The following is a 15,973-nucleotide window of genomic DNA, read 5'->3' as shown; positions in this document are numbered from 1 at the left end:
TCTTGGTTCCCTTGGTATAGATGAGCAAAAGGTACTGTAAAGAATGTCATTACATGTTAATCAGCTTGATCATAGACTATAAACATTACAGAGAAAAATGATTGACCTTCATAAATTAGGCAAAGACTACAAGCCTAAAAATACCCTTTTCCACTATTAGGACAATTTTTAAGAAGTTTAAATTAAGTTGAGCTTTGATTAACCTGACTTTTTAAAAAGTCCACATGAGGGACCTTATAACAGCTGTTCCCCCTGCAATGCCTGGCCCCTAAATCTAATCCTAAACCTAATATTAATATTTTGCCAAATCTCGACCCTAATTATACCCCTTAAGCTCATTATAATTGCTTTTCTAAACCTAACACTTAAGCCATAAATATATATATATTTATTTATATATTAAAAGGGAAGAAGAAATATATACCATTTTGTAGACGTATTTATCCGCGTTTATATGGTCATAAACCCACACACACCACAGAACAGGTAAGTGTAGGACCCGCCCCATACATTAGTTTAAGAATGAAGTAGGTTCCTGAAATTACTTCTGAAGCACCGGCCGAAGCAAAAGTTGAATTGGATTCAGATAACCGCATAATTGTGACTTTGGAAGGAAACCACAAAAGTATAGTTATTTAGTAAGTCTAGCTGTAGATTAAACAATTTAGCTTATTTTGTTTTCTTGAAGAGTCGGACTGATGAAGAGGATTTGTTATATCTCAATGATGTAGTTGGAATCTGTCGATAATATCCGATAAGGACTTTTCACAAAATAAAGGTAAACTATTTAAATTGTTAACATTTTCGTGTTATATGTGTTGTGTAACCTGTGATTTTTTTTGGAGTCAAGACATTTTAACTACCTTAAGGAGAATCTCTAACAATGAATAAAAACAATGACAACGTAGGCTATTTTTATATTGGTCTAGCTTTTTAACAAACTGTCGTTTTACTATATTCACAGAGACGTAAATAAACTTATATATATATATATATATATATATATATAGCTTATAGTTTCAAATTTGAATGCGTTTAAATAAAACCGCATTGTTCCAACCTTTATTTTATTTATTGATATCTTTCCACTTGTCAATATAAGTCTCATACAGTACGATACGATAGTGATTAAAAAATCTTCAACAGTATGACATCACGTTGCTTTTTACTGCTCCAGTAAATGTAACCAGTTTATAACCGCATGGGCTTATTCGGGGTTTGTGATTATTTGCCCATATAACGACTAAACGCTGTATTGGCCCTCCTGATGCGCGGCACATAGCCTAAACAAATTCATTTGTGCCTATGTGTTCCTATGTTCCTATACACCCCGTTCCTTATTGCCTACGTATAATATAATATTCAAGAATAACATAAATCACATTATTTGATGTCATCCTCTCTCTACTCCTAGTAACACCTACTGATGGCTGGATTTTTCCAACAACTGCGACTTTTACTCTGGAAAAATGGCCTTGGTGTCATCAGACAACCAGTAAGATAAAAAACAGACAAGCTTTCTACTTGTTTATTGTGAAAGCTATTCCCATTTGTTTTGTTCATCATCTGATTTCTATCTCATGTAATGATTAAATGAGGCCATTTGTGACATTTTGAGCAATGACATTCACTCCGAAATTGGCAATTTTAAAAAAATAAAATATAAATCATGTACTGCGTTCTCTCCATCAGGGCTGGACAGTGGCCCTTCTGGTCTGGCCGCTGGTCATTTTCATCATCCTGGCCATCACCCGCTCCCAGTTCCCTCCTCAAGCCAGGAAAACATGTAAGTAAAAGAGCGTTTCTAGAGAATGTATGGGGTGGGTCCTGTTTATGACAATGCATAATAACTTGAAGAACTATTAACACTTTAGATTTTTACTCCTTAAGATTAAAGTATACATTAATCTATGGTAATAAACGTACATGTTGAATACCACTTAATTTATTCATACACAAATGTATTTGTGTAAGTGTATACATGGTTATTATACTCTAGTTAACTGAATAATCTTTTTAATGACAGTTTAACCAGTGGTGGCTTCATCTTCAGGTTGATTGTTTGTTCCTGGATATCTTTTCAAATTACTTAATGCAAGGAATGAATCGGTTTGCATGTTTTTTTTTTATCCAGATTGATGTAAAAGGCTGGAGAGATAGTTAAAGAATGATCTAGGAATTTTCTGCTAAAATGATGGCTTGTTGTTGCTAACTTGGAAAGTGTATTTCACAGCTTGTTGATTTAATACCCAGAATGAGTCAGGTTATCACAATTATAATCACCTTTATTCACTTATTCACTCCAAATTCTAATTGATGTAATTTTGCTACCACTGGTCGACACAATTTAGTGACAGAATGCACATCTACAAATACGTAACAATCAATTATATACAAATACCTGTAGGTGGTGAGCATTTCAGGTATATTGAGGTTATATAAGATCATGAGATAAACACTGCCATTGAAAAGTTTGGGGTCACTTAGAAATGTCCTTGTTTTCAAAAGAAAAGCAATTATTTTCTGTCCATTAAAATAGTATCAAATAGATCAGAAAAACAGTGTAGACATTGTTATTGTTGTAAAGGACTATTATAGCTGGAAACGGCAGATTTTATATAGAATATCTACAATGGCTTACCGAGGCTCATTATAAGCAAAAATCTGTCTTTTGTTCCAACAAAAGATTGTTGTGTTTGCTAATCCTTTTACAAGGCTGTGTGATCATTAGAAAACTCTTTTGCAATTATGTTAGCACAGCTGAAACTGTTGTGCTGATTAAAGAAGCAATAAAACTGTCCATCTTTTGAATTGTTGAGTATCTAGAGCATCAGCAATTGTGGGCTTGATTACAGGCTCAAAATGGCCAAAAACAAAGAACTAACTTCTGAAATTCATCAGTCTATTTTTGTTCTGAGAAACTGTAAGCTATTCCACGTGAGAAGTTGCCAAGAAACTGAAGATCTTGTACCATGCTGTGTACTACTCTCTTAACAGCACAGGGCAAACTGGCTCTAACCAGAATAGAAAGATGAGTGGGAGGCCCCGACTCTGGGCTGCTGGCCTTTTTTTCCTCCAATCTTCCTCTGTTCAGTGTCTATGTTCTTTTACCCATCTTAATCTTTCCTTTTTACTGGCCGGTCTGAGGTATGGCTTTTTCTTTGCAACTCTGCCTAGATGTCCAGCATCTCTGGAGTTGCCACTTCACTGTTGATGTTGAGACTGGTGTTTTGTGGGTACTATTTAATGAAGCTGCCAGTTGAGGACCTGTGAGGTGTCTGTTTCTCAAACTAGACACTCTTATGTATTTGTCCTCTTGTTCAGTTGTGAACCAGCTACAACAGACATTTACAACATTAACAATGTCTACACTGCATTTCTGATCAATCTGATGTTATTATAATGGCCCCAAACTTTTGAGCATTAGTGTAAGTGGTTGATTTAAAATGTATATTGGTTTACATTAGATGTTCACATTTACACTATCAGTACAGTATAAATTGATACAGGGGGACAGAGTTTGAGGGTAGTATAATGCAGATATTTAGCTTACGTTGGAAGAGGCTTGATGGGGTGAGCATCGTCTTAGGGACACATGGCCAGTTGCTGAAGGCCATAGCATGCGGAATATATTGTGATGTGTGGGTGTTCCAAATAATGTTATTTAACTGAGGTTAAATGTAGTTATAAAAGATGCAGAGGTAGGTACTTGAGATAGTTCAAGGTAAATGTTTAAGGATCAACCAGTAGGTTTACAAGTTCATTGCGAGTGATGCATTGTTATACTTAAGCTTTGTCTTAAACATTTTCAATGTTTGTACATGTCTCCCTGCCAATTTCTGCATCATTAATGTGAAATATCCTACTAATCTTACTGATCATATATCCTATTTTCATTATGATCTTATAAACCCGATTCCAAAAAAGTTGGGACAATGTACAATTGTGAATAAAAACAGAATGCAATGATGTGGAAGTTTCAAATGTTACTATTCATGACATAACAAATATTTAGTACAGTCTATTACTATTCATGACATAATAAATATTCAGTACAATCTATTACTATTCATGATATAATAAATATACAGTACAGTCTGTTACTATTCATGACATAATAACTATATCGTACAGTCTGTTACTATTCATGACATCATTTATTGTGAACATAGACTAAAACGGGAACAAATCCACATAGTCCTATTGAGTGTAACAATATTTTACAAACCCAATTCCAAAAAAGTTGGGACACTGTACAATTGTGAATAAAAACAGAATGCAATGATTTGGAAGTTTCAAATTTCAATATTTTATTCAGAGTACAACATAGATGACATATCAAATATTTAAACTGAGAAAATGTATCACTTTAAGGGAAAAATAAGTTGATTTTAAATTTCATGGCATCAACACATCTCAAAAAAGTTGGGACAATGCCATGTTTACCATTGTGTGGCATCCCCTCTTCTTTTTATAACAGACTGCAAACGTCTGGGGACTGAGGAGACAAGTTGCTCAAGTTTATGAATAGGAATGTTGTCCCATTCTTATCTAATACAGGCTTCTAGTTGCTCAACTTTCTTAGGTCTTCTTTGTTGCACCTTCCTCTTTATGATGCGCCAAATGTTTTCTAGAGGTGAAAAATCTGGACTGCAGGCTGGCCATTTCAGTACCCGGATTCTTTTTCTATGCAGCCATGACATTGTAATTGATGCAGTATGTGGTCTGGCATTGTCATGTTGGAAAATGCAAGGTCTTCCCTGAAAGAGACGACGTCTGGATGGGAGCATATGTTGTTCTAGAACTTGGATATAACTGTCAGCATTGATGGTGCCTTTCCAGATGTGTAAGCTGCCCATGCCGCACACACTCATGCAACCCCATAGCATCAGAGATGCAGGCTTCTGAACTGAGCGCTAATGACAACTTGGGTTGTCCTTGTCCTCTTTAGTCCGGATGACATGGCATCCCAGTTTTCCAAAATGAACTTCACATTTTGATTCGTCTGACCACAGAACACTTTTCCACTTTGTCACAGTCCATTTTAAATGATCCTTGGCCCAGAGAAAACGCCTGCGCTTCTGGATCCTATTTAGATACGGATAATTTTTTGACCTATAGAGTTTTAGCCGGCAACGGCGAATGGCACGGTGGATTGTGTTCACCGACAATGTTTTTTGGAAGTATTCCTGAGCCCATGTTGTGATTTCCATTATAGTTTAATTCCTGTATGTGATGCAGTGCCATCTGAGGGCCTGTATGGTTTTCCGGCCTTGACCCTTACGCACTGATGATATTATGCACTGTAGATGATGATAACTTCAAACTCTTTGCAATTTTTCTCTGAGAAACTCCTTTCTGATATTGCTCCACTATTTTTTGTCGCAGCATTGGGGGAATTGATGATCCTCTGCCCATCTTGACTTCTTAGAGACACTGCAACTCTGACAGGCTCTTTTTATACCCAATCATGTTGCCAATTGACATAATAAGTTACAAATTGGTACTCCAGCTGTTCCTTATCTGTACATTTAACTTTTCCGACCTCTTTTTGCCATTTGTCCCAACTTTTTTGGATAGTGTAGCTCTCATAAAATCCAAAATGAGCCAATATTTGGCTCGACATTACAAAATGTTTCACTTTCAACATTGGATATGTTATCTATATTCTATTGTGAATTAAATATAAGTTTTGAGATCTGTAAATTATTCCATTCCTTTTTTACTCACAGTTTGTACAGTGTCCCAACTTTTTTGGAATCTGGTTTGTATTTTAGGCTTTAATATTCATGTCTTTGATATTGCTTTGTCATGTTTGTGTAACCTTCTGATCATGTGAGTAAACCGGAGTAACCTGTTGGGCAAACTTTCACGTTTAATATACAACAAATTGCCACAGATTATTATTGATTAGTGAATCATGTCACCATTCTGACATTGTTTTGTAAGGAATGGTAGCATTGCAAAACAAATATGTGAAGTACGGGAAAAGGTAAGTGCCTGTACATTCCAGCACGCCCAGAGACACATCCCTGTTTGAATATTGTTTAATTTCTGTCATTAAAAATTATAGTCTGTCTGACACATCTCCATAAGAGGCCATCTGCTTCATGTTAGGCCATCATTCTAAAGAAAATATTTTTAATTGACTTGACTTATTAAATACATCTTTAAAAACTTTTTTTATATACAATTTGTTACTCAGGCTTTCCTATGAAATTCCAATGAAAATGTATTGCAAATACTTTTGAGATACACTACTGTGAAATTAAATCGTGCTGTAATGTAAAGTGATGTTAATGACCGTTTTATGTATTTGTATATATTTAACAGGCTATGTGGCCCCAAGGAACCTTCCAAGTGCAGGATTCTTCCCTTTCCTCCAGACTCTAATGTGTAACACAGACAGCTCCTGCCACAGCCAGTCTCGTCTGTTTACGAAGAGCGTGAATAGGACCAGAAGGTCAACCTGGACAAAACATGACGCTAAGAGGTAGGGTGTTGTCACAAACCTTAGTGGCTTTGTTATAGTTCCCTTTTCCAGATGCCTGAAATAACTTTGTATGATAAGGGAGGATTGTCACCACATTGTCAATTGGCCACTCTCAACAAAACATTATTCTGACCTGGAAACTTTTTGATGCTGTGGTCTCTATATTCCATCACAGGTAGGTAATATTGGGATGTTGATTTTACAGTCTCACTGCCATGATGGATAGTGTCAGTGTATGGTATGAGGAAAAAGGCTAATTATGATTTCAAAGCATAAATGTCCTGAGTTACATATCACTGACTCTAACTTATTAAGTTATTGCTAAGTTATAGTCAGATGTTAAACCTATACATCCACTATTTGATGAAAAAATATTTGTTTTTCCATAAAAACATTCACTTGCCAGCAATTGTGAAATAACTTCTTATGAACCTTTTTAAAGGTGGAACAGTAATTGAAAAACAAAAAAAAACAGCAGTCCTCAAATTGAGGACACAACTTCCTGTAAATAAAAATAATATATTGATCACATACATTTTAAACAGCCTCCTTGCCAACATTGACCAGCATTGGTTAACTGTATTCAAACAAACATTTAGTTGGGTTTTCACCTAATTTTATTATTCTACTCAAATGAAACCACTGTTGGTTTCGGATATGCCAGGGTTAACAACAGGTTGTTCTCAGAAGTGGGGGGTGACATTATACAGTAGTTCGTAGAGAAAGGGTTGTTTTGTACACTTGGGTGTGTTGCATTTTTAAAGTTCCCCCGCAAGTAAATCCACTGTTACTGTAGGTGATGACTTTGTTAGTTATATCTCCTTATTGTTACTGAGCATAAACACACCATTCCATAAGGGTGCAAAGATTAGGAGAACCTGTTTGGCTATACCTTCATATGCTTACGGCTCACTGATTGCTTTGACAGGCCTCATCCTTTGTATTTTCTATCTTCTACTATGTGGTTTGGTCACTTCTTCCGCTGATTATCGGTCGTCATTATGGTCGTCATTGCAATGCAGTGATGGTGGTTTTCTGCGGGAAAGGACTTAAACATTTGTATCTATTTTAGTAAAATATTAGTAACTAACTATGTTGGAATTCTGTTTTCTCAGCTGAACCCTGTGCTAATGGAATCAACATGCTGAATTCTAAGAACAACTTACATGGTGCTAAAACACTAAATATAACACAGATATAGGCAATTAATTATAAAAGAAATACACTGCTTAAATACACAGTTTTTAGGGAACACTTAAATCACACATCGGGTCTTGATGAAGGAAATGATCTAAATCTTAAAGATCTAAATCTTCACCCTACATTGTGTAATTTGTTGAGAACAAAACGACGTAAAAACGGTCAATGGAAACCAAAATCACCAACCGAATGAGGGCTGGATTCAAACTCACACCGAAAATCTAAGTAAAAAATTTAAATCACAGACTGTTCCAACTTGCGTGAATTTCATCACAGCAACTCATAATGTGACTCAGTAGTGTGTATGGCCCCCATGTGCCTTTATGCACTCCCAACAATGTCTGGGCATGCTCCTGATGAGACGGTGGATGGTTTTCTGGGGGATCTCCTCCCAGATCTGGATCAGGAGATCAGTAAGCTACTGTACATTCTGTGGTGCTACTTGGCGGCGTCTGATGCATTAATACAAAGACCTTCTCAATTGGATTCAGGTCTAGGGAACATGAGGGTCAGTCAATGGCATCAATGATTTCGTCATCCAGGAACTCTGGCCACATGAGGCCGGGCATTGTCCACCAGGCGGAACCCAGGGGACACTGCACCAGCGTAAAGTTTGATGATGTGTCTGTGGATTTCATCCCGGTACCTGACAGCAGTCAAGGTACCGTTGGCTGGCACATGGAGGTCTGTGCGACCCTCCAAGTCACACAGACCTCCATTCACCACGGCGTCTCCAGACTCTTTCACATCTGTCACATGTGCTCAATATGAATCTGCTCTCATCTGTGAAGAGAACAGGGCGCCGTGGTGTATGTTTCTGGGAGTTTGGTCAGAAACATGCACACCAATAGCCCGCTGGAGGCAATTTTGTAGGACTTTAGCAGTGCTCCTCCTATCCCTCCTCGCATGAAGGAGCATATACTGGTCTGCTGCTGGGTTTATGCCTTTCTAGGGCCCTGTCCAGTTTTCGTTGTGTAAAAGCCTGTCTCCTGTTATCTCCTGTACTGGGAGACACAGTAAACCTTCTTGCGACGGCACGTATGGCTGTGCCATCTTGTAGGAGCTGGACTGCCTGTGCAACCTGAATGGGCTGCAGGTACCGCCTCATGCTACCATTAGTGACAAAGGCCCTCATTTATCATTCTTGCGTAGAAACGGGCGTATATGTTGGCGTAAGATTTTGCTTACACTCCTCTCACCGCCTGATTTATGAAGCTGTGCGTACCTTTAAAATCCAGGTGTACGCAATACCTGCCCTTGATAAATGCCGCGGCTGAAAACGATCGTCATTAGAATAACACGCCCCTATATATTCAAGTCTCCGCTTCCCCCACGCCCTCATTTTACGCCATGGACACACGGAAGACGGCAAAAAAGAGAAACTTCTCTGACGTGCAGATTGAGACGATCACCAGGGAGGTAGAAAGAAATACAATTGTTTCATTTGGCAGTTTAAAAAGCGGAATAAAAGATGATGATGTGATGTGGAGTACCATTCATTCACATTAATAATTGCATGACAATTTGTAATATTCGTCTTATTATTTCATGATATTTATTATTAATGACGTTTATTGTTATTTAGAAGAAGAAGAATTGTTATTTAGAAGAATTATTATTTCTATTATTATTTAAAAGAAGAAGAATGTCATTTTTATTATTTTGTCAGTCTAAATTATATTTTGGTCATTAAAACCCTTTTGTTACTGAACCCAGTCCATGCGCAACTGCCGGGCCTAACCTTGAAACGTCATGTAAAGCGCACAGGCTCGCATCTGAAGGAATACATATAAATCAAATGCTTTGGTAAAGTCACACAAATTAAACCTTGAAGTCCATGTTGCACAAAAATCAACACTGAAGTTTGTAATTATGTTGTTGTTTTTTTTTACAGTGGGTCATAATATATCATATCTTTTAATTTGTCAGTGCGTTAGGATGTTTTTTCTGCACATTTCCGCACTAACTCAAAACGTGCGTACACCACCTCCTGAGCTGACGTAGGATTTGAGAGTGCCGTACGCCAACGTCCATATTGATAAATCTCAAAGTCACCGTGGTTTTGGGTGTACACCAGGTGTACGCTGGAAATTTGGTGTACGCACTTTTGATAAATGAGGGCCAAAGACACTAGCAAAACACAAAACTGGAGATGAAACAGTCAGGAAGGATAAGAAGAGAACAATTACCTGTGGCCACAACCTGCCAAACCATCCCCTTTATGGGGGTTGTCTTGCTGTTGCCTCTCCAGTGCACCTACTGTCACTTTCATTTGTACCAAAACAGGTGACATTGATTCACAATTGTTTATGCTTCCTAACTGGACAGATTGATATCCCTGAAGTTTAATTGATTTCATGTTATACTGTGATGATTAGGCGTTTTCTTCATTTTATTTGAGCAGTGTAAATTATAATGTTATTCGACGACTGTTAAGATGGAGAATCCTGGCTAGGATGGCGCTGCAGTGGAAACTCTCAGTGGTGCAGCGGATCTGATCTAGTTTAGTTGAGAAGCACATCTGGTGTATACTCAAAGACCACCATTGAGGAGGGAGAACATGGCACTGTGGACCATATTTTAGAAGAGATCTTGTTAATAACCGCTTCTTGTTTGTTATGACAATTCCATACAAACAGAGCCAAAATAAGAAATTCCCCTAGACTACTAAAATAAAAGTCAACAGCCTGGAAAAACAACCTCTTTACAGCTGAACGTCTGTGAAATATGCTGTCCAAGTGTAACGTGCAGAGCTAAACCCATCATCACATGCGAGGCTAACCCAAGTGTACTTCAGATACTGTCCAAACTTTGTATGACATTTAATGATGTGGTCGCCCATAATTTATTCTGGATGGATTGCTGTCCAAAAAGGTTTTGGGATACCTGGGGGACAGAGAAGAGCTGATTACATCATCATGAATACAGACTACACCTCCTACTGGGATGCATGCATCAATCTGGATGAACCATCATTAAAAGTATAAACACATCGGGGGCCAGAAGTGGTCTCCTCTCCCTCAACCTCTCTATTGGCATAATTACTCTGTCATCTACCTCCTCTCCTCCCCCTCTCTCTTTATATAACAGGATATCCCTGCTGCCCCCTGGAATCTCTTTGCTAAATGTCGGGATGGGTGGTAGTGTACGAAGTATGCTGGAGGAGACTGCTGATGAACCTCAGATCATGGACCTCTGGGACAAATTTCTAAGTAGGTACCTTCAGCAACCATAGTCTGGTCCTAGTTTGATTTTGTGCTCTTTCGCACTCCAAAGTAATAATTGTCAAGCCAACATTAAAGGAATTATTTTGGCGTTACAATGAATGACAGGGAGTAGACATGATAACGACAACAGATTGGCTGTCAGGTTAGATATGTCATGGGAAAGTCTGAAAATCTACAGGCTAACCTAAAATATTGTTACACTCAATAGGACTATGTGGATTTGTTCCCATTTTAGTCTATGTTCACAATAAATTATGTCATGAATAGTAACAGACTGTAGGATATAGTTATTATGTCATGAAAAGTAACAGACTGTACTGTATATTTATTATATCATGAATAGTAATAGACTGTACTAAATATTTGTTATGTCATGAATAGTAACAGACTGTACTGTATATTTATTATATCATGAATAGTAATAGACTGTACTGAATATTTATTATGTCATGAATAGTAAAAGACTGTATTGTATCTTTATTATATCATGAATAGTAACAGACTGTACTGAATATTTATATTGTCATGAATAGTAACAGACTGTACTGAATTTAAAACCTTAATCTTTTCCAGATGCCAGCCACCAAGGCAGACTAAAGAACATGTCACTCATGGAAGGATTTAACAACACTCTACTGGGACACAAGGTGCGTTTGATAGAAATCTGAAATAAATATTTTTTCAAATCTGACCGCAATCATTGGGGAGCCAACGGCCGCAAAATCAAATTTTGCTTAGGGCCCCCTTTTCGGTTGTAGAAACTGAATTGGTATAACTAGTTCTCTAGTTAAAACCAATACATCCACAGATAGTTGGTTCATTTTCAAATATAACAAAAGAAGTGTTTCTGTTCAAATATTTAGATGGGTGTAGTGTGTAGGCGGTTAAATAGAATTTAGATTTGTTTTTACAGTGATTGAAGGTGTGTTTCATTGAGCTGTTGAGCAATTCGAAACCTAAATTAGATTGTGGTTTTGAGCTGTTTCTTCTATGGCCTGGAATCCTGGTTGACGGGTTTATTCGTATCTGTCAGTTTTTGATATGTAACATAAAATATAATGTTATACACAGTGACCTTACACAGTAACAGCCTTGAATCTGTCCATACCATCCTCACATTTGCAGGAGAATCTGGATGCAATTCTGGGGTCAGTGAACATGTTGAAAAGGTCATTTTGCTCCTTCCTCCTGATGGACCTCAACACGACCTACGTGTCAGACCCCCTCAATTATGGCCTGGCCACATTCTGCAAGTCCAACGACACCCTGCTGGAGGTTTCACTGCTCACCATCAACCAGGTGTGTATTCAGGCTGGCATAGTAGAGGACTACACATCTCTAGTTTTGAATAGAGCGTTTTAGAAATATTTCATTGGTGATGACATGAACAAACTTTTGGGTTGACATCCATTATCTTAGTTATGTTGCAAAAGCATTTTAAATACAAATATATAAACAAAAGCCTACCTTTTGGTGGGATCATGGAATGGTGCCATCCATAATTTGGAAATAACAATGTTATTATAACGCTATAATATAGTTTGTTACATATTAACATGTCTGAGTTAATGTTTTTCATTATTATGATACTGATACTGGAATACATTACCTATTTGTAATGAGTAATATGTTTAATTGTTCAAGGAACTTGCTATGTGTGTGAGAGAGTGAGCAACACGATCATTAACAAAAAATAATTGATCCCAATGTCATAGAACTGCTTATCTTAATGTTGGTAGCCTGTAAATTAATAATGTGTACCTTTCTTAAATCATTGTACTACTGCTAACAAGCTAACGAGAGCAATGACTGGACATCAATAGGAACAACATGCTTTGGGATTTGGGACAGTCCAAAATGTCTTTCAAAGCGTATCACACTGTTCTTGTTCTTTTACGCTGAGCGCCCAATCAGGAAATCTAGACTGTAGGCAAGCATATTCGTTTCAAACCCCCCAAAAACCTGGACAGCGCTGGCCAAAACCCTGATGTTACAGCTGCATCATTCAGACCCTCTCCCTTAAGCAAACAAAAGCAGACAAGGATAGGTTTTCATTGATTATCTCTGGTTTTAAGAGGACTCGACCATGTTCTTTGGTTTCCCTCAGGTGCTGACGGAGATGTTCATAAAAGACCCGGCACAGGTCCTGACCACGGTCGGCACAGCGGTGGTGGTGTTTGAGAGGCTGCAGAGTGAAACTTTACTGTGGGAAGGGCTACTGAGCCTGCCACGCCTCTTGATGACCGACGATAACACCCTGGATCAGGTGCTTGGCGAGGGAGAGAGTCTGCTGGACACCATTAACAGGTAAAATATAATAGGTGTGAGATATGGTTAAATACCACTGAATACCATTGAATTCAATGATGTGATGGACATTTCATCAATAAGAACATTTAAAGGAATAAGGACAGATACAAAATTCTCTTGCACAATTAAGTTTATTTGCAAATACAGAGACGCGTCAAATGCTTACATACATAATCCTCAGAGGAGTCTCTAACTTAATACATGAACGGTTCGTCTTTATAGAGGAAAAGGGGGTGTGGTAAGTTGCTGCACATCTGTCTTGTCAATAAAACACATTCCCCATGTTCCATCCCATATCCTGGGCTTCAAACAAAGGGACAGGCTGTCCTCCCCCACATGGGTAACCTTCTCAACTCTTGAGGAGGACTCACAGTTTCTGGACAAACAACAGATAGACACTAAAGGGTTATACAGATTTACTGATTTACGAGTAACTAATCAGCTGGTGCCGGTCAAGGATGCCCCCTAGGCAAATACCAGATCCCTCTCTAACACATTCCTTTACTTATCCAAACATGGGGACTCAGTACCTTTAACTAGTAACCCATTTATACATGTATTGGACCAAGTATACATCAGTTCAAGAATTTCCACAACAATGAGTCTACGTCTTTGAAGGAGTTTCAACACACTGCCAACTTTTTTTTTCACGCCGGCAATCTCTACAATCTGGTTTATCAGCTGCATCGTGAAATATAATGGCACTTGAGAGACAAAATGTTTTAACAGCTGTTGGAAGGATGATTTTTTTGTGGGTGTGTGTGTTTATGCGTGCCTGTGTTCATGTTCACATAGTTTAATGTGTGTAATGTTTTCTTGTCTGTGTGCATGAGAGAAAGGGTTCACGTGGCTGTGGACTCACACAGCCCATATTAGATGAGTAAATGATAAACAGGTAACTGTTTTGTCCTCTTTCTTCTGCAGGACTTTATCTGCCCTCGAAACCAGGTTTCCAGAGGCAAATCTCTCTACCATCTCCATGGTGAACCCTGCTATTGACGGAGGCATTAACCTGCTTCAGTACATAAGGAACTGGCATGGCAAAGGTACACATTCCCATTGAGTACACGTTGACCTTACATGATGATTTTTTTTTTTTAATATATATATATATATAAAGCTCTGTAAACAAGAAACCAGACAAGCCTAGTTCAGCCGGCCCGCAATAGAAAGTGTTGCTCTCTGAAGATTTGAACCCAGGTTGCCCACATCAAAGGATATGTCGCTAACCACCCGGGACAGAAAGTACAGGTTCTGAATGTACATGCAGAAAATGTTGATGTACATGCTAGCGGCCTACACGTCTACATTGTCATAATGCGCGATCAGAGTTATAGATAAATAGATCAGTGGCAATTATTATTATTATTCATCTTTTTGGGTCCGTTTGAGATCCGGGGCTGTTCATAAAAGATCCAGGGCTATAGCCCCAGACACCCAGGGCTAATGACGCCACTCTGATACACCATAGTCTTTCACTTGATGTTATCACCAGTAGATGACACTATCAAAATGTCCTTCTAAGGAAACACTCTAGCAATTTTTTCTCCATATAATGGTATTATGCTCCAGGTAAAGATATAATGTAATTGTTTACATTTACATTAAAAAATAACCAAATACATTTTGTCGGTTTTGGATAGAAAAAACTAGTTATGATAGAAAAAATTCAGGCAACTGCAAAACCAGATAGTTCAAGCTCAGCTTGTGTAAAGTGCCTCTGACATTTGTATGTACATATTCCTAAAAAGATTTTGAAAACCATGCTGGACAGGAAAATCCATCAAATAATGTCTTTCTTTTACACCCTTACATGTCAATGATAGCTGTTGAATTGTATTCCAAAAACATTTAACATTTATGTTTTTCCCAGATGTTTACATCACCCTCGATGATGTCATCACGCTGCCACCCAACGCATCTTCGCCAGATGTAGCAATGGTCACCAGCCTCAAGCAGGTCAGGATACCACTAGACCAGGTAAGCTTTCCTTCCCCAGCTCACCTAGACAAAATGCTTACAGTTCCTCCCTAGACTCCGTCGGTGTGGTTGGGATAATCCAGGATTAACATTTAGACCTTGGGTTAACAAGTAAAGATCTTAATTAGACTTCCTGTTATTTACTAAAAAGCTGGATGACTGATTAGTTTTTTTTTTTAATCCCAATATTTTTCTTAAAAGATGGTACTATAGCTCTTTAGAAAAATGTGTTACATTTTGAATGGGACAATCAAGGTATTATTATAAATCTAAACTGGATCCTTTGCTAAACTGACCTTTAGGCTGTGTCACTGACAATGGACAAAGCTCTCCTGCATTCCTACGTATGTTCTGGAAACATCAGTGCTGGACTTCAAGAAGCATGCAATGGAGAATTAGAGCATATCCTGGGTTGGGTTAGTCTGGACAAGGTTGCCCAACAGGTATGTGTGTGTGTGGGTGGATACATGTTATGGCATCAGTGAATTGGTGAGTGGACAATATAGCAGAAACCACAGCGATGGTGGTGTATGGGTTGAGACTCTATTATCTCCCTGAATAGCATCACAATAATTTTGGCTGCTGTTCTATTCTCTGTTGTTCAAAGACATTAGGACAATATGGAATTTCACCGTCTCTCTCGCTCTCTATTCCCTTCTTCAAACATATTGTTTAAGCAACAAAGGAAACCCACAGACGTTTATCAATTAGAGTTTCCTTGGTAACATCCTTACCTCAGCAGCATAACAGAGCACCAGGGAGG

General features: G+C 38.1%; 1 protein-coding gene across 5 annotated transcripts in view; it reads left to right on the top strand.

The window, feature by feature from the left end:
- Window positions 1-552: 552 nt before the first annotated feature.
- Window positions 553-15,973, top strand: part of abca12 (ATP-binding cassette, sub-family A (ABC1), member 12) — a 93,884-nt gene continuing 78,463 nt past the window's right edge. For all 5 annotated transcript variants that reach the window (XM_029125891.2, XM_034286790.1, XM_034286791.1 and 2 more), the window contains exons 1-11: window positions 553-778; window positions 1,415-1,495; window positions 1,693-1,786; window positions 6,334-6,493; window positions 10,784-10,905; window positions 11,494-11,567; window positions 12,046-12,219; window positions 13,028-13,227; window positions 14,155-14,276; window positions 15,104-15,210; window positions 15,513-15,653. In XM_029125891.2, coding sequence (XP_028981724.2) covers window positions 1,427-1,495; window positions 1,693-1,786; window positions 6,334-6,493; window positions 10,784-10,905; window positions 11,494-11,567; window positions 12,046-12,219; window positions 13,028-13,227; window positions 14,155-14,276; window positions 15,104-15,210; window positions 15,513-15,653 — 1,263 coding nt within the window. In that variant the 5' untranslated portion in view covers window positions 553-778; window positions 1,415-1,426. The remainder of the gene's footprint in view (window positions 779-1,414; window positions 1,496-1,692; window positions 1,787-6,333; window positions 6,494-10,783; window positions 10,906-11,493; window positions 11,568-12,045; window positions 12,220-13,027; window positions 13,228-14,154; window positions 14,277-15,103; window positions 15,211-15,512; window positions 15,654-15,973) is intronic.

Source organism: Esox lucius, chromosome 16 (assembly GCF_011004845.1).
Source record: "Esox lucius isolate fEsoLuc1 chromosome 16, fEsoLuc1.pri, whole genome shotgun sequence".
NCBI lineage: Eukaryota > Metazoa > Chordata > Actinopteri > Esociformes > Esocidae > Esox > Esox lucius.
The sequence above is the reverse complement of the archived record's forward strand: the minus strand, read 5'-3'. Positions and strand labels throughout refer to the sequence as shown.